General features: G+C 32.2%; 1 protein-coding gene across 28 annotated transcripts in view; it reads right to left on the reverse strand.

Annotated features, from left to right (window-relative positions):
- R3HDM1 (R3H domain containing 1) overlaps nucleotides 1–22,771 on the reverse strand; it is a 161,077-nt gene that overhangs the window by 69,384 nt on the left and 68,922 nt on the right. For 9 of the 28 annotated variants that reach the window (XM_036237734.1, XM_036237729.1, XM_016145424.2 and 6 more), the window contains exons 4-15: nucleotides 22,182–22,223; nucleotides 21,617–21,706; nucleotides 17,216–17,330; nucleotides 16,081–16,159; nucleotides 9,316–9,375; nucleotides 9,092–9,232; nucleotides 5,617–5,725; nucleotides 5,432–5,527; nucleotides 3,339–3,376; nucleotides 3,207–3,257; nucleotides 2,873–3,099; nucleotides 530–784 (exon numbers count right to left, since the gene is read on the reverse strand). In XM_036237734.1, coding sequence (XP_036093627.1) covers nucleotides 530–784; nucleotides 2,873–3,099; nucleotides 3,207–3,257; nucleotides 3,339–3,376; nucleotides 5,432–5,527; nucleotides 5,617–5,725; nucleotides 9,092–9,232; nucleotides 9,316–9,375; nucleotides 16,081–16,159; nucleotides 17,216–17,330; nucleotides 21,617–21,706; nucleotides 22,182–22,223 — 1,303 coding nt within the window. The remainder of the gene's footprint in view (nucleotides 1–529; nucleotides 785–2,872; nucleotides 3,100–3,206; nucleotides 3,258–3,338; nucleotides 3,377–5,431; nucleotides 5,528–5,616; nucleotides 5,726–9,091; nucleotides 9,233–9,315; nucleotides 9,376–16,080; nucleotides 16,160–17,215; nucleotides 17,331–21,616; nucleotides 21,707–22,181; nucleotides 22,224–22,771) is intronic. The other 19 variants (XM_036237743.1, XM_036237741.1, XM_036237738.1 and 16 more) reach the window with 13 other exon arrangements.

Here is a 22,771-nt window from a genome sequence, read left to right on the forward strand (position 1 = left end):
ATATAACACATAGTAAATGCTCAATATAAGCAAATTATCTAATTGCAAAGAACATTTGTCAATATTAATTCAAAATGACTATTTTCTTTTATTAATAAGATGTCCTTTAGCTTTTCCTCTGTAGAAAATAATTTCCATATTTAGAAGGACAATTATTTATAGGTTTTTTCCAGAGCTGTTAACGTTTTCCTTCTTTATGAAATAAATACTATATTCCCTAGAATAAAGTTTTTATCAAATAAAACTCTTTCAAAGGTGGTTGTCTAATTTCTGGGAAAAAAATTGTCTTTATGTAGTTGGCCCATTATTTGGCATAAAAGATGAAGTTGCAAGGAGAAAAATACTTTCTGATTTCTTTTAACACTTGCTAGCATGAGTGTTTCATTAAAGTTCGAGAAAATACTAGTTATGCATGAAAAATAAAGAGCTGATAACACGTATACAGATAAAACATTGAATACATATTCTTTAATTTTCAAACAACTCCTGATATCTCAACTAAAATAAACACCTTTTTTGGGATACCAACCTGTTTGTGGGTTGATCAGAATACTGCCAGGTGGTATGCCTGCCGCTTCCAAGGGAAGCAAAAAGAAGCTAGTACTAGGAGATGCGGCTTGCCCATTTAGGCCACCATCAAAGGAAAGAGAACTATGAGTGCTGACAGTTGGATAGACGACAGGTGCGCCATGAGAAGACTGGCTGAGAGCTGTACCTGGAAGAGGCTGCTGGATGTGAGAAAGAGAGCCCGTAGATGACCCTACACTACCAGAAGACTCAGAACCTAGGGGAGGAGTAATGAAAAATATGGATTTTTTAAACCTCATATAAAAATGCAGGTTTTAAACACATAACAATAAAATTCACATTGCATACCATGCAGTTACCACATAAAAGCATCAGCTATTTTTGATCTATTGTACAATTTTGCTTTCCCTCCCCACAATGAACAGGTTTAATACAGCGAACTGATCACATAAGTTGTCAGAGAAGTCATAGCTAAAGCATGCAACTTAAGCACATTTATAATAACACCAGCCACAGACAGTCACAAAAAGTACATTACCCACGTTCCCAAAAGGACAAAGTTATATAAATTTTACCTTTTAGATTAATACCTAGGAATATACAGATTATAATTTTTCCCCAAGAAAAAGACTTTAGAACAGCCAAATGCCCCAAACCTCTTAAATCTGAAACCCCTTATCTATAAGAACACAGAAAGATTAAGAATAGTGTAGGAAATGACAAAAATGATAAATTCTCTATCAAGAGAAACAACTGTCAAATTTCACTACAGAATTTCATTTTCAGCTCATAATCATAGCATCTTCCTATAATGTAGTCACCTTTCAATTTTTTATCATATTAAGGGACAAAGATAGCATTAAAAATATCCAAGTACTTATATGAGCAACAGCTTAAAATTTCTCGCTGCCCTTAATAAACTAATTTGATAATTTTAACTGCTCTCATGCCTACGACTGATTTCATTTTTTATTAACATAGTCTGAAAATGTCATGTACTTTCAGTATAATGGCTAAAGGTGAATAATGAGAAAATGAAAGAAAAATTTTGATAATGTAAATAGTTAATTACATTTAAAAAAACAGCATTGACTCTGGGAGAATTAATCTTTAATGAAATAAACAAATAGGATATGCTATACAGATTTCCTCTGAAGAATAACTTCTAAGTTGTGCCAAAATGACTACTGACAAGAATTATAATGAAAGTCATTTTTCCTGAGTTAAATAATATTTATTTTTATCTCTGAAGATAATACAGATAACGAAGAGTATATATTCTTAAATGTTCTAATTTGGCAGTGTGCCTAAATGACTTTCTCACGATACATGAGTAGCTTTTTTCTGTTCTAATGACTAATTGACCATTTAAAAAATAAATGCATATTTGGTACATAGACATATCATATTCATAAAATGTTCCTGTCTTTAGTAATATTCTATTATATACACTAGGACATTTTTAATATCCACAAAGTAAGTTAAAAAAGTGACAAGTACAATTCATAAGCCTTAACATTTAAAGCACTGAGTATAATTAAAGATTAAAAAAATACTGTCATCTTCAAATATACATCTCTCCCTTCAATTGCTATCTGTACAACACCAAATGTCTAGGCTATCCCAAACAGGCTAAACAGAGGGAGCCATTTCTGCTGACTTTCCTGCTTCTTTGAGATAAAAATAAGGATCTACAAAGACCCTAAAAGAAATATGAGCTTCTTTAATATTGAAGCCAGTTGGTGAAAGTGAAAAGGGGAAAATATTATAAGCCTAAATGTTATATACTATAAGTGCAAAGAAGCTAGGACAATGAGGATGTTATTACAATTTCCACTCATTCATAACAATTACGACATACTATTTTTCTTTAGTTTTTAAATTACTCAAATAGTCTCAGCAATTTTATGCACTTTGAATGACAAATGAACTTTATCACAAAAGATATATTTATAATTAACAGTATAAGCTGAAAATGCAATCACTGTTAAATAATCCTAGGTGAGAAGCCATGCCTTCCAACCATAAATAGGCAGTGAAGAATTTCCGACCACCTCTGGGCACTCAAACAAGAGATGACACTTCATTGAACTAACAGCCTGATTAAGTTTATGTCAAACTAAAGAATTCTGATTTTAATTGATGTTCGTAAATCTCTCTTGCACAGAGAATGAATCGTAATGTCAATAAACATACTATCGCTTAAGTACTTTGGAGGTGCTCCATGCTCTGCTGGTAGGAATTTTATATTTTAGGGTAATTACAGAAGCCATGTGATAAATAAAGACTAAGACGTTAGGGAAACTAATGTTTTGACTGTACAGTTCTAGATGGATATTTATACCTGTTTTTGAAAGCCTGCCTATGCTTTTGCTGCTTCCAGAACTATCACCTCTTGTCAGGACTGAAATTCCACTGAAGCTGCTGGCTTTGGTTACAGCCGGCTTGAAGTTTCGGAGAGAGCTGTCGGAATCTGTGCTGCTCCAGGGTCGTGGTTCAGAATACTTCAGCTCATTCTCAGTGCTGCTTTGATGGCTATTTGTTGATCTCCCTGAAGCATCTTTATTAACTCTGTAATTTAGAAATAAACCTTTGAAAAGCTAATAGAGATAAAAATGAAAAGAATAAAGAAAAATGCTTTAAGTTTTCAATACTGCATGGAAACATGCTTCCAATACCTAAATATTTGGCGCCTCTGCTGGGTACTACTAGCATCCTCATCTTGGATTCTGTTGGCATTTTAATAACATTTTAATTTTTATTAGCATCAGTCAGACAGTTACGAAAAGAAATGTTAAAAATCCCCTCACCTTTTGTCAATAATATAATTCTCTTGGGAACACAGGGACTGAAAGAAAGATATAAAATGTTAAGCTTTTGTGAAACACATAATACTATCTGTTAACCAATCATGACAACAAAAATCATGTGTAATATTATTTAATAAGTACCCCTCCAAAAAATAAATCTGACGTAGTGACAAAAGTACAGAAATAAATGATAATAGAGGTTTTTTTTTTGGCTTAGAGATATTATGCTTACTTTTAACAGATATATGTCTTGCAGCCATTCATTTTTGTGGTACAAATTAATTTAAAATTAAAATATTCTCTTCCAAACAAGTGAACCCACTTTTATTATTATACATTCAAGATATATACCAGTTTATAGATTCCATCTCATTCATTCAATAAATATTTTAATCATCTGTGCTTTGGCTGTGAATGTAGCAGTGAACTAGCAGCTACGCCTCAACACAGCTTATGCCAACTCCTCTAATGCTCAGGCAATCATCAATTTTGCTTTTGTTATGACAACAGTCTTCTAACTAGTTTTCCAGTCACCAGGGTCACCAAACTATGGCCAGCCACCTGGTTTTGCAAGTAAAGTTTTACTGGAACACAGTCATGCTCATTCATTTATTTATTATCTGTGGCTGCTTTCACGTGTAAAAGGCAGCCCTGAGGTGTTGTAAAAAAGACTGTATTGGTTGAAGTCTAAAATAATTATCATTTGGCCCTTTTCAGAAAAAGTTTGCTGAGACCTGCTTTAGCTAAAAGTCAACCTACCTTAATTGGCTTTTGGAGTTAAACTTTCCTTATTTCTTATGTCATGTAGGCACTAATCTAGCTACTATGAATCTTTCAATTACTCGTGTGTCAAGTTCCCCTTTATCTCTGGGCCTCTGCAAATACTGACTCTCTACTTGGAACACTTCACTCCTTTAAGTCTTCTCTTGGAAGCTAAGAGAAGCTATTGTCTCATTCTACAATTCTGGAATGAGATCTGTGGTGCTTCTCTGCTGTGTCCCTATTTTGCCTTCAGGTCTCTACACAACTCACATGTCATATCGTCATCTGGCTACTCATCAAGGATAGAGACCTCATTTACCTTATAAACGAGAGAGAGAAATACATCTAGTTAGGCACTGAGCTCAGAAAACTTGGGTTGAAATCCCTACTCTGTCGTTTTCTAGCAGTGTATGGTCTTGGGCTATTTTACTTAGCCTACTGGAGCTTAGATTCATTATCTGTAAAATAAAAACAATGACAAAATCTACCATATAAACATTGTTTGGGGGATAAATTATTATAACTGTCCATGGAAAAGTTCTCCAGTGCCCAGCATAACACCTATAATAGGGGCTCAAAGACATGTTGAATGAATATTTTAGATTCTTAACTGATAGTCTAGATTTTAATGTTATTTACTTTTTTTAACAGAGGAAATTTCTATCTCTGACAGTATTAACACAAACATATGTTCATATATCCTTGAATAATAATCTAGTACTATACAAAACAGGTGCTTAACAAATATTGATAAAAACAAACTGATTCTATTCTCGAATATATGCATAATTAGCCACTTAAAAGGTCTCTTTCATATAATCACTTATAAGTGGAAAACAAAGGTTAATTTAAAAAATCAATTAGCTTTATTTTTTAAAAATAAACAAGTTATTTATCAAGAGAAGCCCGCTAACAAGTAGGATTTAGAGTACATATAACTTTGTAGATAGTGACCAATGTTCTAAAAATCTCAAGTCTTTGAGAAGTCTGGAAGAAAAAAATATAAAAACTATATACTCAGTCCAATATACTTCTGTAGTCTCTCTTCCAACTTTCAAAAAGTTTATATAACTGCTGCAATATAGTATTTTATACACTATTAAATTATTACATGAACAAGACATCTCAAATTTCTAAAAGGTGACTTAATATATAACAAATGTGGTTTAAAAAATGTGATCAATAGATTAAGGGAGGAGTAAGTCCCTCTTATGCAATTAGTGTATATTCTTAAATAAAAAAATGTGATCAATAGATTAAGGGAGGAGTAAGTCCCTCTTATGGAATTAGTGTATATTCTAACATGAAGAGCTAAAATTAATAATACATACATCTTGGGAAAATATACGGTCTCTAGCTCTCTGGTACTCTTCTTCTCTTTCTTCTATAGATTTGCTTCTTCTGTCATCTTTCAAACGTATTCTCATCTAAATAAAACAGCACAATTAATTCTTGGGAAAACGACCTGCTGGTGTAAGTCCTGCATGTTTAAAAATTTCCAATTGTGCTATGTTACCTGGTTATCATCTTTGTCAAAGCTAGAGTTATCTCTCTTGAGGATATATCGTTTCTGAAAGTCTTCACCTTTATCATCCTTAATATGTTCATTAAATTTCTGATCAGGTCTAAAAAAAAAATCCAAGGGAACAAAAATGATAATATACAATATTTATAAAAAAGTTAAATATAACACTTTATGAAAAGTAATAAGTTACTATTCACTAGTGCCATTAAAAGATATTTATGTTATCTCATTTACTACTCTTATAACAAAATATTAACTACCCCTTGTTATGTGTAAAAGGCCATATGAAATACAGTGTGGGCTCTGGAATCTGACATCTTGGGTTCAAATATTTAGTTTTACCAATTTAGTTGCTTTATGACTTGTACAAGTTACTTAACTTTTATATTCCTTAGTTTCCTCATTTGTAAATGGAAATTATAGTATATCTATGTCATAGTGTTGTTCCAAAGATGAATTAATAAACAGCACTTAAAATGGTAAATGGTGGAAGTTTGTTATTATAAAAATTACTGAGAAAATAGGTTCAAATGGCTTAAACAACTGTCTAAGGTTGAAGGGTGAGTACATGACTGAGACATAAGTTGGAGCCCTTGTATGTAAGACTTAAAGCCTATATGTCCTCTGCTTTGCCTCCTCTACATTTACAAAAAAATTCTGGGGCAAAGAAAAAAGTACAGCACAGTATCATATGTTATACTCCTATAAAACCTGGTTTAGTTTAATATAATGGAGAATATTCAAATGTTTTGTGGTTGAATGAGCTACAACTTAAGAGACTACTTCAAAATGCAACCAAGTTACTAAAAAGTCTTAATTATAGCAGGGTACATCTTTGTTTTATGCTAATGCAAAACAGTTACAAAAGAGAAGTTCTTTTTAAGAGTTTAACACTGTAACCTAAAGTAATGATTATAAAATCTTAACGTATTTTATGGATGACTAGTCTTTCCTCTATGGAAATGTTGCAAGTTCTACTGAGATCCAGAAGACAGACATATGTTTGTAGCTTTTAAAAAATTATAATTCTGTAAAATTTTACTTTCTCAAATATATTCTCAGCTTCAACAAATTAATTCACTCAATACTCTTGTGACTTAATATCATCCTCTCATGAAATTGGAATTACTTCTTTGAAATATATAACATATAAAAATATATCTGGAGGTTATAAAGTCTAACTGAATCCCCAAGTAGTATTTTATACATAGTTTAAAAACATATTATATAGTCATGTAATGTATTATGAATATCATAAGTAAATTTCTACATCAAATAAACCTCAATGATGACACTTTCTGCATACTGACAAGATATTTCAATACATACAGTACTCACTTAAGTAACACTTCCAAATATTTGTTTTAACTTAGTAATTTTTTTAATGAAGTACTGTATCTACTTCCTGTCAAATGATGCACAAGAAGATTTTTCAAAATGTACTTTGGTAAGTGAAATAGTTCTCCACATAAAAATAAAGAGTAAAAACAGTTTCGTGACCAAACTGATGAGAAAAAGACTGCTTTTTTTTAGGAATCTGAAAGATATCTATTTACTTCTGATGATGGCAGTATGTTATTTTTGTCATATTCTTGACCCAATTACTTATATCAACTATTTTTGCAGCTATTGAAAGTCACACTTTCTTATTTGAGTTTTTACTTGGGTAAGAGACTGTTATTCCAAACTGAACTATAAGGTTTAACCAAGAGCCTGGCAACTTTTCTAAGAGCAGCTGGATTCCCACATCAAATAGCATTGGCAGGCATTTCAGCTAACCTTAAGACTGTCTTACCTCTTTCTCTTATAGATGCCTCAATTTACTGCCCTGCAATCGCCAACTTCCCGCTCCATTGAGACACCCCAGTGGACACCAGGTTGTTGACATCCATAACACCACTGGTTCAAGGCTGGAGCGGGTAATCTGCCTATGAGGAAAAGGTAAGTTTGTTTTTATTCAATGTGGAGCAGATCTCTAAGGTTTTCTGATTTATAACCTTCTGCATATTCCAGAAGATATAAAATAAGAATACAGTGTAACTTCAATGATCTGAAATGTCTAGTTATAATTATGCTACTGATCCATTCCTCTTTAAGTATGCCATAAACACCTGTTTTTGGCTAAACTTTTGACTACCCTGATAAAGAGAACCCTAAAGCTTTCTGACATCATTCATAGCATTCAAATAACTGAGGTTACACTGTATTGAAAACCTTAGAGAGTCACCAGTCAAAATGTTAGTCAAATGCCTGCTAATGTCCATGTACGTGGGTATCCAGCAGCTCTGAGTAATGTTGAAAGGTCCTGGTTAAACGAATTAGAGTTCTATTCACTCTCAGTCCAGCTCATACGTTATAATCACTATCCTACTTCAGCCATGATATAAATAATTGGTGAAGAATTTTAAAAAGACTAAGGGATGGGCAGAGAAAAATTAAATCTGATTCATATTTGCAGGTAAAGTTTAACCCCTAAAGAAAGACAGGACCCTTTTAAAAGACATCTAAATTTAATTTTAGTTTAGGAATAATCATTTAAAAATACTTGGTTCCAACAACATATTTAGTTGACAACATACTATTTGAAATGGAAGAAAACCAGCTTAATACCAGCAAACTAAATGGTAGCTATAAGTATAAAAGGCCTTTACAATAGAAAGAACATAAGTGAATTAAATATGACCATGCAAACTGAGTAGTTCATAGATAACACACTGAGAGAAATCTAGCTTCAAGAAAGGCAGAAAATAATGAACTAAAAAGCATTATTTATGGCATCTGAAGTTGACTGCTACTCATTACCACAGATCCATTGCTGCCACATAGAAATTGATATAGAAAATTCTTCTGACAGGCAGATCACCAACCAACAAAGTATACATTTTAGTTGAACTCAATTGGGTGCTTTAGGATTAGCTTTATAAATAGGCAGAAGAGGTGCTGTGTACACGTTACAATTTTAGGTGTTTCTGCATTGGACCTTTTGCTCCCAAACTCTGGCGCTGATTATTTCACCAACACTTAGCTATCATTTTTTAAAGCAAATGGCTCCTCTTAACTCCTTAAAAGGATAGTAACCTGATAAAAGATGCAACGTGAGGGTGTCAAAAAATTTTTTTTGTTTTCTTAAAATTTGCCTGAGGTTGACCATAGCTATTCAAATTATGTTAATTAAAAATAAAATCTATGAGAATGGTTATCAAATATAACTGACATTATGACCTCAGAGAGTTTTTGCTTTTGTTTCTTTTAAACCAGTCCTCATTTACCTGCCTCATTTCAGATCAGACTAATGCATTTTGAATCTAGTGAGATAAGTATATTTTTTGATCCGATCACATACGGTTATCACGAAGCTTAACTAGGCTGTGAAAACATGTGGAATATCTCGGATGAAGGGAACTGTAGAAAGACAAAGTATTGTTATAAACATATGTAACATATACCTACATTTCTTGATACTTACATTCTTGTATTGCTAGTTTTGTTTACTATGACAGACTTCCCACTCTGATCAACATTGTGGTCTAATCCAAAGTAAGCAGCTACTCTGTGCAATAGCATCCTGTGGTAAGATGTCATTGGGGGGAATTTTTTACGTGGAGACCTAGAAGTAGAAGAAAAACTAATTAAGTAAACCAAGGAGAACTGTAGTGACAATTACTTTTCTTGTTAAATATCAGGACTTACTCATTATTACCAATGAAATCTAAAATTTCTTGTTCCAATTTCAACAGCATCATTCTGTCCCTGAAACAAAATATGAAGACCCTTATATGTAAAACTTAATACTGAAATCGTAAATGTTGAATTTATATTGCTATATATATTTTCTTAAAAATTGAACATTGAGGACTATCGCAAGCTTGATGCTAGAATATTTATATACTTTCTGAAAAAGTAATGTTTTAAAAGAATGAAAGATGACATTTTTTAGTTTAGTTTTTTTATTATAAAAAATTTCACACACAAATGTACAGAGAATAGTTTCAGGAACCTCAATATAGCCATTACCCAACTTGAACAATTATCAACATGTGGCCATTCATAAAGGAGATGTATTTTGATCTACTAAGTATCTCTATATTGGAGTCTGTTCTCTAAACAAACAGATAATAAGAGCATATTAGTTTTTACTTTCATACTCGAAAGCTGAGAGGTAGCAGGAAAATAGACATCTTTGGTTAGGCTCATGACTTTGTTGTCATGTTGAACTCCATAGAAACAGCACTCTAAAGAAATGCGAGGCCCATAACAACAGGAATACTCCTATGAGAATTCAATGCTACTATACAGGTGGAATTATAGTAGAAAAGTATGCACTACATTACCAACTCTAACTCAAAAAGAGACTTTTCAAATCATTCTGTAAATTGCTACATTTTTAAAACTCTAGGAATTTTCCCCATAAAAATCAAAATGAACCAAAGGCCTCTGACATGTAAAATAAAGACTTTAAGGAGTACCTGCATGTGCTCCTTTAGATCATGAGAGTCCTATTTAGTGCACTTAGACTGCAACAAATTAATAGTACCCCTCTCCAAAGGACCTCCTTGCTCACACACCAAGAACTTGGCTCAAGAGAATATTCCTATGCTTACTGAAAATTTCATGTGCAGGTGGGGAAAAGCAAACAGCTCAGAATCTTAAACCTTAAAGGTTTGTTTGTTTTACAGATTATTCATTCTGTTTCTGATATTTTACAGGTCAAGAAAACTAGACCAAGAGTTTGATGTTTTCCTCCTAAATAAACATCATATAGAAGATCACTTTTAAATTCTAACAGAGGAGGTGATGCTGCCTGAAAGTATGTATGTACATCGCCCTGAATTTGATTCTTTCTCTACATTACACAAGTCTCATAAAACTGAGTAACATTTGATTATACATTTAAAAATATTAGTTGAAAACTCAAGAGAGAAAGATGCCAACTTGGTGATTTCAAATCTAAAGTTGAAAAGAGGAATACATTTTAACACAAATACTAGCAACATTCGATTTTGCTTCCAAATCTGGTTCTTGTTTAGTGTTCTCCATCTCGGTAAGTGGTACCACCTTTCACCTAGAGTGTTGTATCAGAGGTATTTTTGGTCTGCTATAATCTTTTTTCTAATCGTCCTAATCACTTAATTACTACTGCGGATTTTACCTTCTATCTTTCTTCTGTTTCCATTGCCAGGACCTTGGATCCAGGCAATCAGGATCTCTTACTTAACTACTATGATATAATAGTAGTTTGTCTCTCTGTATCTTCTCTTGTTCCCTACAAATCTATTCTACTTAGAGCACCATAATGATTTTAAAAACACACATGTGAACACACACCATTGCCGTGGTTAAATATTTATCGCAGGTTTCACAATGCTCTCAGGTTAGAATTGAACATCTGTAATGTGGCTTACAAGGTGGGCATAATCTAGTCTTTATCTATCTCTTTAGCCTTATCTCCTGCCCCTTACTGGCAAAACTCTTTCACTTGCAAAGCTCCTTCCTTTCTCAGCTTCTTGCAAAGCTCCTTCCTTTCTCAGCTTCCTCAAACATGCTGTTTCCTTTGCCTAGAACAACTTCTTATATAGTTTCTTGAACCCTGTTTCTTTCATACTTTTCTTATACAGCATTTATCACAATTATTATTATATAGTAATCTGCACTATTTAGAAGAGTTCAATAAATGTATCTGTATGAAACAAATTAATTAAATTATTTCATCCAGAAGGTCTTTTAATAGTTTTTCCTTAATATTTGGGGAGAGGGTAAGGAATTTCTCCTTTATAGGGGTTTCCCCCAAAAAGGACTTAACTACAAGACCCTCTTTTCATCTAACTTTTAGGGATCAATTTGTCTTGAGTTATAATTTTCAGTAACTTTCATGATATATTTTTTATACACTTATTGTAGGGAAAAAAGAAAGGAATTTGAGAAAGGCAACTTATTCAGCATTCATGAAACAGTGCACTGAAATTAGTTTTCTGTGTCTGAGCTAAACAGCAGGAGTAAGATATGTGAAATGTTCTTCAGTGAATGTACTGTCATTGAAAAGAAATTTCTGTTGTCTCCAGTAAAGAAAACAAAATCTAATACTTTTATTAGTCATTGATACAAGTTTAGGCTTTCCCTCCCCCCTTCCACATGCAGATCCAGATCTATGGATTGCAGGGGATTTTCTATTATTATACAGACCACTTACGTTTTAAACTAAGTTCCCTTGCTCAGTTTACTAAACTTCTAGTCACTAAAAAGTAGAACTTGTTAGAAAAATAAGGCTGATAACTTTCTTAAGTTCTTAAGATTTACAGTTCTTGCCTTTGAATCAGTATAGCTCAGTCCAAGTTCCCAAATTTTTAAATCTGGAACTAAGGTTAGATATTTTGATAATAGTCGTAAGCTAAAAAGGAATAATCTCTTATAGACTATATATAGGACTTGAACAGATAACTCTCTTACATTACTCTCAAAGTTTAAGGTTTAGCACATGAACCTAAAAGTAGGCACACTCACTGTAATTGTTATTGTATGAGCTTTAAAAGGAACCAATATAAACTACTAACCACTAATCACTAATGTCTAATCACTAGGTTGTACACCTGAGACTGATATATTTTATGTAATTAAAAAAAATTGTAATTAAAAAAAGGAACCAATGTATGATGTCTATAATTAATTAAAGAAATAATAAAAACAAGGCTCTCAATCAAACTGATCAATAACCTACTACCTAAAGTTAAAATGAAGGGGCAACATTGTTTTAGTTAATAGTGTTCTAGTCAATACACGAGAACTAATTTTAGAGGGTATGTATACCCATGACAAACAAAAAAGAAGAAAACAATAATGTTTCCATCTGACCACCCTCTTCCCAATGTTCCATATGACCTTAGTCAAAAATCTGCAACAGATAAAAAATGACTTAAAACATTACTTCCAATAAAAGTTTTATAAAGCATTTCAAATACAGAACAAAACAAATTATTTTTCAAATATACATTCTCAGTATTAATCCATGGGGTTGGCTCCCTTTCACTAGTCATCTAATAGTTACCTTTATTATCTACATTTCTTTATACAAAATGGGTATAAAATCAACACAAATATAGGTATAAAACCACGTCAGTAAGTGTAATCTCTATTGAGGTCAACTTCTGATTCCTAGGTTCTAATTCAGTAATTACCAATTAGTGTAGCCTCTAAAAACATTTCTTGCAAACAGGAACTAGAGATAGATTATTATCTAACGTCTAAAGTTAAGTTTATGAATTGGGTTGAGAACAAGATAAAGACTTAATGACATAAAGAAAAGTTTTAAAAAGGATTCTCTGAGCAATATTCAATCTTGAAAGCTTTAGTGGCAATCCACTGGTTATTAGTAATTTTGCATCATGTTTATTTGGCAAGTACTTGTGTATTTCACAGAGAGAACACTGAGCCATAAATTAAGCAAATCTTGTTTCCCACAAAGTTTAACAATAACTAAAACTTCCTAATCTACAGTGACATTAGTAATAACTCATACATTTAGCTAAGTTGTGAATTATACACCTATATGTTTATTCAAATAAAAAGTCATACACATAAGGAATAAAGTACTCATACATGCTACAACATGGATGAACCTTAAATATATTATGCTAAGTGAATGACCCTAATTACAAAAGACCACATATATATGATAGTCATATGAAATATTGAAAACAGGGAAATCTGTACAAACTAGATTAGCACTCAGGGCTTAGGGAGGTGACAGCAACAGGGTACAAGGTTTTTTTTGGGGGCGATGAAAATTTCTATAATTAGCTGTAGCGACAGTTGCACATATCTGTGAATATACTAAAAACCATTAAATTGTAACTTTAAAAATTCATATGCAGATAACTTAAAAACTTTTGCACTTATAGAGGAAAACAGAGAACTGGACAACAGAAAAATATTTTGGAATGCGTAAAAATAATTTCTAATCTTTGTTCTTATTGATGCCTCTCTCACAGGATCAGAAGAAAGAAAAATTCTGCCTGTTTAGGATCCTATCTTATTTAACTCAAACTGGCTATGTATTTCCTACCTTCCCCCTTATTCCTCAACCTACTGAGTTCTTCTGGTTTCCAACACCTTACTCCAAATGAAACAGCTTGTTAAAATAGCCAACGACTTCCTAGTTTCCCAATCTAATGAAGTGTTTTTGGTACTTCTATTTTCACTACCCTCTGTTATTTATCTTCTATGAAACTGTTTTCCTTTGGCTGACTTCTAAGACAAATGTTTGCATTGATATCTTTAGGACTCAGTCTCTTTCTTCTCATTTACCTTTTGTATACCGTCTTTCCACAGAATTTTGTCCTTGTTATTTATTTCATCTCTCCTTGTAATTTATTTCAAATTCATTCATAGCAAGCTTCACCTCGACTGGTGAATCCTGAACCTGCAACTCCAGCTGGGCTCACTTACAAAACCGGAACATCTTAACTGCCAACAGACATCATCTCCTAGCTTTCCATCAGGCATCTCAAACTATATTTACAACAGAACATACCCTATTCCATTCAAGCTTTGTCAATTAATGGGACTAGCTGTCAGCCCATCCAGAAACCTAGTAGCTACTCTGTTCTAGTCTACTGTCTCATTACTCTTCCATATCCAGATGATCACCAAGTCCTGCCACGGTACTTCCTGAATATTTTTCTAATGTGTCCTTTCTTCTCTATTCTCCTTTATGGTCTCCTATCCACACTCGCTGCTTATGATTTAGCTCCTTACTGCAGAATTAACCTTTCTAAAATACAAATCTGATCATGGCATTACCTTATTCAATATCCTCTAATTACTTCTCAACTCAGGATGCCGTACTCAGAGTTTCTCAAGTGGTGCACTACTGATATTTCAAGTAAGACTATTTTCATTGTTCATTATTGTCTTACAGATCTTTACAGCATCCCTGGCTTCCCAGTAGCACCTCATAATCACTGAGACTTACCATCCCAGTGTGGTGGTACTACCTTAGGTTGAGAACTGGATATGATCTGTCTTCATATCTCATCAATACTTTCCTCATCGCTTTATAGAATTACTTGCAGATGCCACCCTGTTAATCTCTTCTTTCCTTGGATATACCACTTCCCCCCCTTACACTGCTATACCCTGGCAATATTCTCATTTCTGTCTGGAATGCCTTTCTCATGTTCTCTGTATAGGCAATTACCATTTAAAGCACTCTAATTTCAAGACTCAGCTCCATCATTATCTCTTCAGTGAAGTCTTCCCGTAGGAACAGAGGTTGGGGCCCCGCACCTTGAAAAAATTTCTTTTACAACATCTATTCTATTTCAATTATATATCATGTGATTTTTCCTAGCACAGATGGTGACTATTTTAGGGTCAGAGATTATATCTTATCTAGATTTATATCTATATAATGTTTAGCACAACACTTAGCACATCACAGATGCTCAATAAATGCCTGTTCAATGGACTAATTAATTCATCTTCCTTTTGGGACCAAAATCATTCAGAATTGACCATCTTCTTCCCCACCATATCTATCTATAGTTCTTCAATCTTTATTACAAGGAGATTACTTTTCATTTTGGTGGTTCTCCTTTTGAGGTTTATAGTAAATATAAACTAGAAAATCAAGATGGTATTGAAAACAATAAATCCTGAATGAAAATGAAGGTTTATCTTTAGGCATGATATAAGTCTCAGTGAGACTAAAGAGAATTGTTCATGTTTTCTTCCATGTGCATATACCCAATAAAATTGTTTTATTTTTATTTAAATGTATGTAAAAACATAATGGGAAGCTAACATCTAGAGGATGGATTCTTAATCTTGGAGTCTTCTACCTCATGAAAGTATTGGTCAGATATTTTGTGGATAAGCCTTTTTTTGTGGTGAAAATGTCTCAAAGGGGCTAATGACCTGCCAAAAGGTTAAAATCTATTTATTCAGTTCCCTAGTAAAACATACGCTTTCATGATTAAAGTAGTGACTCAAATAGGCACCTGAAAATCTTTGGGTTGAAGGTTTACAAACTGAGAGAGAAGGAACAAAAACTCTGTATTTAACCAAGATCAAAAACTCATTATAAATGAATATACTATGCTCTTATTTGGTTGAGTGATTTATCATGAGGTATATTTTTCTTTTCTTTGTGATTAGTGATACCTCTATATTTCACAATTAAGTCAAAGTATCTTGGTGATTCTGTATTTCCCAAAATTCCAACAGACAGTATAAATTATTTTTAGATCATGGTGACATACATAATGCAAAAAGATAATTTACACATGTGCATACAGAAGACCAACAACATCTTAGCCCTAAGAAACTAAACTGTTTCTGGTGTACTTCCACTATTACAATCTTATTCTAATATGCTAAATCAGTAATGAAAATATATGTAGCAAATTATGGTACTCTAGAAACAATGTAAACCTTATAAATTTAATTTTTTTTTTTTTTTACCTGGGATTGTTTTTTAATGTATTTACTAAAAATTCATGTAGATCTATGCCAGTTGAATCAGTATATTCTTGACTGGAATCTAAAATAAAACACAAAAACCCCGTATAAAGTTGTTTGAAAACAAATCTCTTTCCCTTTTATACATGATGCATATCTTAAATAAAAATAAGATGCCCCACATAGAAAAAATTAACAAAGTAGGAAAAGAAAATTTATGATGAACTCAGGTAACCACAATTTTTCTATTCCCATATAATGAGCAGACATGGGTTTATATAACTACATGTACATGCATATTCTTAAAAAAAATTTCTCTCTCAAACGTGCCAGTTTTATTCTGAATTCTTTAAAGATTCTTTTATATACTCACCACAATCCTCACGTTCAAAAATGCCTCCTTAAGTGAAAAATTAGAATGGTTTAGACAATTAACTACATTTGTAGCAAATGAAGACAGCTTAGTTCAGTTGTGAATATAAGTGAGAAAAAAACTGCTGGTAGATAGGAATTTTAGTTCTGAAACAATGTTTATCTAATTAGATTTGGTCAAGTCTACTGCCAAAGGCTTGCTTTCAAAATAGTTTTTCAAATATTCAAGTTTATTTCTTCCTCTTAATTGTAATAGCCTTATGCTGTTTATAATACTGGTCAGCATAATTGAGTTTATAAATTAAAAAAGCATTTTTATAGACTTGTAATGCTAGACGATGGTGAAGTCCCTTAAAATTTATAATGAAAGATAAACATTCTGGATTTCTAAGAATATTGCTACCAGATACTGAATATTTAGGCACTTTGCATCATAAGGAATTAAATACATTTTAGAGGACTTAATATTCAAATTATAGTGATTCCATTATTTCAATATAGACACAGACCACAAGAGATCAAGACAGTTATCTTCCTCAGTAGACTATGACATGTGTTGCAGTTTTCTGGCTAAAGCATCTTACTGATGTTCAGAACTATGTTATTCTACTTTGCTCAGATGAGCAAATACTTTATTATCTCTTCAGTCGGTTCTATACCTTTTAAAAATACAGATATACTATATATCATTATTTGAGGGGTAAAAGATGAAATTATCAACAGTGACACTAAAATTTTGTTTAAAAAACAGAAAGAAATTGCAAACCTCTTGATAACATTTTTCTGGGCAACTTATCATTGGCTTTTTCTTTTTCTGCTTCATCTTTTGAGGGCTTCTCCTCTTTTTCAAATGATTGTGTTAACTGGATCTGAATTTTCTCCTGTTGGAAGGTAAAATCAGTTATTAAATGAAAATAAAGCAATTCAATTACTACCACACATTTGTATTTTCTGAGTAATACAAAAGTGTATGAAGGAAAAAAAATGAAATAAGATTTTTATTTTACCTAATTAGAATACAACTTAATCATTTTTACCATTTTAATCAAAGTAGAATACAACTTAATCATTTTTACCATTTTAATCAAAGTCTAGATAGGAAATGTTAAAATTAATGTTTTGAGTTGAATATATCAATTGAAATATGTCCTTTAATTATTTTAGTAAAAACAAATGTTTTATATAATAGTTTAAATGTATCTACTTGTAAAACCTCTGGAAGATCAGAACCAAGGTCTTCTTAACCTGTTTTTGCAATGGAGATGTGACGGTGAAGCAAAAGCATAATTATCATCAATCATGACAACAGAAATGTATGAGTCGGCACTTAATAAAAAAGTACTTTTTCAAGTATTGCTTATAATCCCATATTACTTCTCTCAACATATAAAAATGTAAGTACAAATATTCCAAAACAAAATCCATATGACTTTTATTATTTCCTGTTTGAGATTTATATATCACTGTTCCTCCTTCAATTACCACAAAGTTGTTTTAGGAAGATTTCAAACAAGATAAGACAAAAGGAGAACTAATTCTACATTTCAGTTTTAAAACAATATCATTACATGCAATTTCAGAACCCAAAGGAATGATTGGAAATAATTCATATAGCCTAAAAGTAAAAATCACATAGCTCTGGAATGTAGTGTTTAGTCAGGCAAAGTTATACTAAAGATAAAGGTGTGGCCTATTTGTAGACTAAATTACATTGTTATTCAGTGATGGAAAGCATCAATTACTTCGCTTCTCTGGGAAATGCTTGGTGGTATTGGTAGGTACAAAGTTAATTATCAAAGGTGATATAAATTTTAGGATTCTTAAACTTGTAAACACCAGGATTTCTATTAAACATTTTCTCCCACATATTTTTTTATTTTTGAAATAGTATTTGGTAGAAGAATTTCAGGTCAAATATATGTATTTTTTTCCACAAGATTACCGACTACTATTTTCCTCTCTTTTCAATTCTGCTTCCTCTTCTATCTCGGTTCAAATTTGTGTTCAGAATATAGGAAAAAAACTATGCACTGGTAATTTCCAATAAAATGACAAACAACTGTTTTATGCCGTCCTTTGGCTTGCTTACTAAACTTCATACATTCATCAACTTACCATTTTTCTCATTATGACTCTTTTTTAAAGAAAATAATCAGGGTAACATTGGTTAATAAAATATAAATTTCAAGTGTACAAGGTTATAATACAACATCTGCATTCCACCCTAAGTCTAGTCTCCTTCAGCCACCTTGTATTTGATCTTCTTTACCTTCTTGGTCCTTGCTCCATCTTACTTCCCTGACAGTAACCACCATTCAGCTGTCTGTATCTATGAGTTTTTGTTTGTTTTATTTGTTGCTTTTTGTTTTATATCCCATGAGTAAATCACAGGGTTCTTGTCCTTTTCTATTTGACTTATTTCACTTAGCATAATACTTTCAAAATCCATCCACATTGTATTATAACTCATTTCTTTATTCTTTTTGTAATTGTAAAGTAGATATTTAAAAATAATTCCTAGAACTATGTTTTGAAAGAAGAATGTTGGAAGATATCCTGACTTACAGCTTCTATTATTGTTACTCAAGGACACTCCATGAAATCCAGGTTGGAAGAAAAGATTTCACATTTAGACCATCACTATTAAGGCACTTCCAATGACTATCAAATTTCATTTCTAAATTCTCCTCCTGAAGTCATACATTTTAATTAGAGGTATTAAACTATTTTATCAAGATAAACTGTATTTAAAAATCTAGAATGTTTAATCTAATGAAGCCTTGTTTTCAGCAGAAATATACAAGACATATTTTAAATGCTAAAGTCCTTATACACAAACTTTTCTGACTCAATAACTGAAATGATAGCAACATCTCCATAGGAAGTTGTATGCAATTCCTTTACTCTTTACTCTGTCATTAACATGTTATTGAGATCACTTCCCTCTTGTAAGCTCTCATCAGACACAAGTAACATTCTTTTTTAATTGCCTCTCAACCTTTGAATAATAAGTTTTATTCCAGACTAATTCCTCAAAAATTACATGCTGAAGCAAGCATTATTAGTTGGAAAGTATCTCTACCACCAAGGATTACATATTAGCACATTTCATGAGAGAGAATTTATTTTCCAAACCCATTTAGGTGAAATTTAGTTAACTCAAGACATGGAAAAAAACTTTCTACTAAAAGGAGGACCTTTTGTTCAGTGAGGGTAATAATAGGTTATTATCCTAAAAGAAAACAATTACTGTATCCAGGAGAAATTGAGAAAGAATGTATTAAGTGGAAAAACTGAATTCTGGCACAGCTATCTTATTCACTATTCATTTGCTGTAAATCAGATTTTCGAACTATAAATCCAAAAATTATAACCTGTGATCAATAATATATACATTAATTTACAACATATACTCCTGATAGTAATTTTTTTCTCATGCAAAATTTCATTAGCTAAATTTATGTAGCATTGTAAGATTTTTCCCCAATATTTTTCAGATTGGTAAAATGTACTGACAAAACCAAAGATTGCATTACAGTTTTTATCAAAATCCACATTTCTCGATTAACAGTCTTATGACTACCTGATCCTTCTCATTTCCTCAATCTCCTTCAACTAATTATTCCATGAGGTTAAGATGGTGTAACATTTTGGACAACAGAATGAAGAAATGAATTGTCAAAAACCATTATGTTGCCCACCACTCCACCCTGAACAGGTATATTTTTACACTGACTTGTACCAAAAGCACTTTTTAAAATTGCTATTTCAAAAACAATTTTATTGATTTTTTTCGGAGTGTATCATAACTCTTCAGCCTTATCAACGACCACGCAAAAGCCTCAGGTCAATGTCTGAAAATGTTCTCAGGTAAAAGTTCTTAGTAAAATATTTTGACTGTATTTCTGCTTTTTGCTAGAAAGTATGTTATTTTATTGTTAAAAAAATCTTTTATGGAATACAAAGAGCTACCTTCTATTTATGTAGTTAAATTTCAATTGAAAATCACATTTTATTTGTTCCTGACACTTCAACACATTTCAAAGCAAACTATGATTTTTAAAGTATTTTTCATTGACAATAAGTAATCTATCTTAAAAAACCTTCCTTTTTTTTTTTGCATTTTGGAAACAAAGATATAGTGCTTTTAAATAATAGAACATATTCAAAATATGTGATGACTATCTTCAGTATCTAAGATAGTAGGCTTTTAGGGAATCATCTTCTAAATTAAGGCAAAGCATAACAATATTTGTTTGAATTAACAAATGTATAATGGCCATTTATTTAAAAAAAAGACATACACTTGTTATGGCCTTTTTTTTTTTTTTTTTCATTTTTCTTTTTTTTAGTCATGGCTTCTTAAATGACCACAAAGTCCCTCAACTCTTTGGAAACTAATTGTTGGGATACAGGGAGATTTTAGGTTGCTCAAAGTCTTAAGTAAAATAAGCCACCAACAGCCAAAGTTATCACTAATAAACATTCGTAGAGGGTCCAAGGATATTTATCTAAAAAATGCTCAAAAGTAACATGAGGCAAAGATCAATTCACAGCTGAGATTAACAGAAAAGTAATTATAGCATTAAAAAAGAATATAAAAGGCAAACCAAAGTGTTTGTTCGAACCTCAGAAGTTCTATGTTTTACAAGCATAGGCAGAAGAGGAATTAGAAGTATCACACAACTATTTGAGTCAAGGTAATATAAAAACTGGCTTCACTGGGCACTCGGGCTAAGTAAAATAATCTATCAAACAAAAGTCTTGGATAGTCTCCTTTTCACACACAGGAGGTATCTGACAAATTCCTAAAAGCCAAAATCAAAAGGGCAAATTTCATCGCCTTAAGTGGAAGCTACTTTAATATTTTATAACTTTTGATAACTAATAACTCCCTTAAAACCATATACCTGGTTAATTATATGATCCTTAAGTTTTTCCAGAGAGAAATTGTGTTAAAAAACCTTGAAGTAACAAGGGTTTTCCCACTTTTTATGTGTACCTTGTATTATCAATGCAATTTCATTTAGTAAAAACATACATTAACACATACACATGCACATGACTTTTAGTTAACTTTATGAAAAAATATTCTCCAGGAAGCAGGTTATTCCACCATGTCTTTAAATAATTTTTTGTTCTTTTGTTTGTTTGTTTGTTTGTTTACCTGGTTTTCCTGTGATATCTCTGTTGTAGGGGGTGGTGGAGATTCTTCACACACTGCAAGGCTCCGAACTAGCTTTAACTTTGAGCTTGACTAAAGAAAAGTATTTAAAAGTATTTAAAATTAACACTACATTTTACAAATCTAAGGTATATCCAAAAGTCTCCTAGTGTTCTTAAGTTTTACCAATAGTTTCTGCCACATATAGATGTAGGTGAAATGTGCAAGTTAAATATGTCATTAATTATCACTAAAACTCTTTGTTAAGGGGAAAAACAAACAATCGCAATTTTGAAAATCACAGCAATAGCAAGAATGGAAATAATTCCAATGTCAAGATCCAAAGAATGGTAAGAAAGCCATTTTCTCTATAGATAAAGAACCATTAAAGATTATAAAAGCAATACACAAAAGCAACTAGGCAAGACAAAAACCCCAAATAAAACAAAATAAGCTTTCTGCCCCAAACAAAATATGACAAAACTAAACTGATGCAGCGCTATATGAAAACAATTCATCAAGCATGAAGGAAGGCCCTTGGCATGCCAGCACAAAATATTTACTATACCTTAGACCTTTTTCCTGTCTGTCCAAATGACTGCAATGGCCGCTGAATACACAAGAAAGATTTGTATTAAATTTCATACTGATACAGAAAGTTTTCTTCTTAATTCATAATCCTAAACCACAGAGAAACTAACTACACAAAGAAGAGAAAATGAGGAAATCAAAGATGTTTCAAGTAAAAAACTATTGATTCCTCCTGGAAGCACATTTGCAGAAGATTCTCTAAAATCTTGTAGATCGGCACTTTCTTTTAGTGAGCAAATGACCACAATTTCTGTTAATTAGGTTAATGGAACTTATCTTGAGTAGGAGAAAAATAAAATATACTTCTTCAGTATTTTATATTATACTTTAGGCAAGTCTGGGGAGTGGGAATCGCCACAAAAAACCTGAGGAATTTTAAGTAGCTCTGTTCAGCAAAATTCCTAACTTACAAAGGAGAATGTGCAAATGCACACTGAGTCCACAGTACAACCACCTAACTACTGTGCCTTTTCGGCACTGTATGAAGTATACCATTAGTTTATTAGTCACAGAATCCTGTTTGCCTGGTCTAGGGTAAGGCAATGAAGCAGAAATGAAGAAAAGAGG

This window comes from Rousettus aegyptiacus, unplaced genomic scaffold, assembly GCF_014176215.1.
Source record: "Rousettus aegyptiacus isolate mRouAeg1 unplaced genomic scaffold, mRouAeg1.p scaffold_m13_p_2, whole genome shotgun sequence".
NCBI classification, from domain to species: domain Eukaryota; kingdom Metazoa; phylum Chordata; class Mammalia; order Chiroptera; family Pteropodidae; genus Rousettus; species Rousettus aegyptiacus.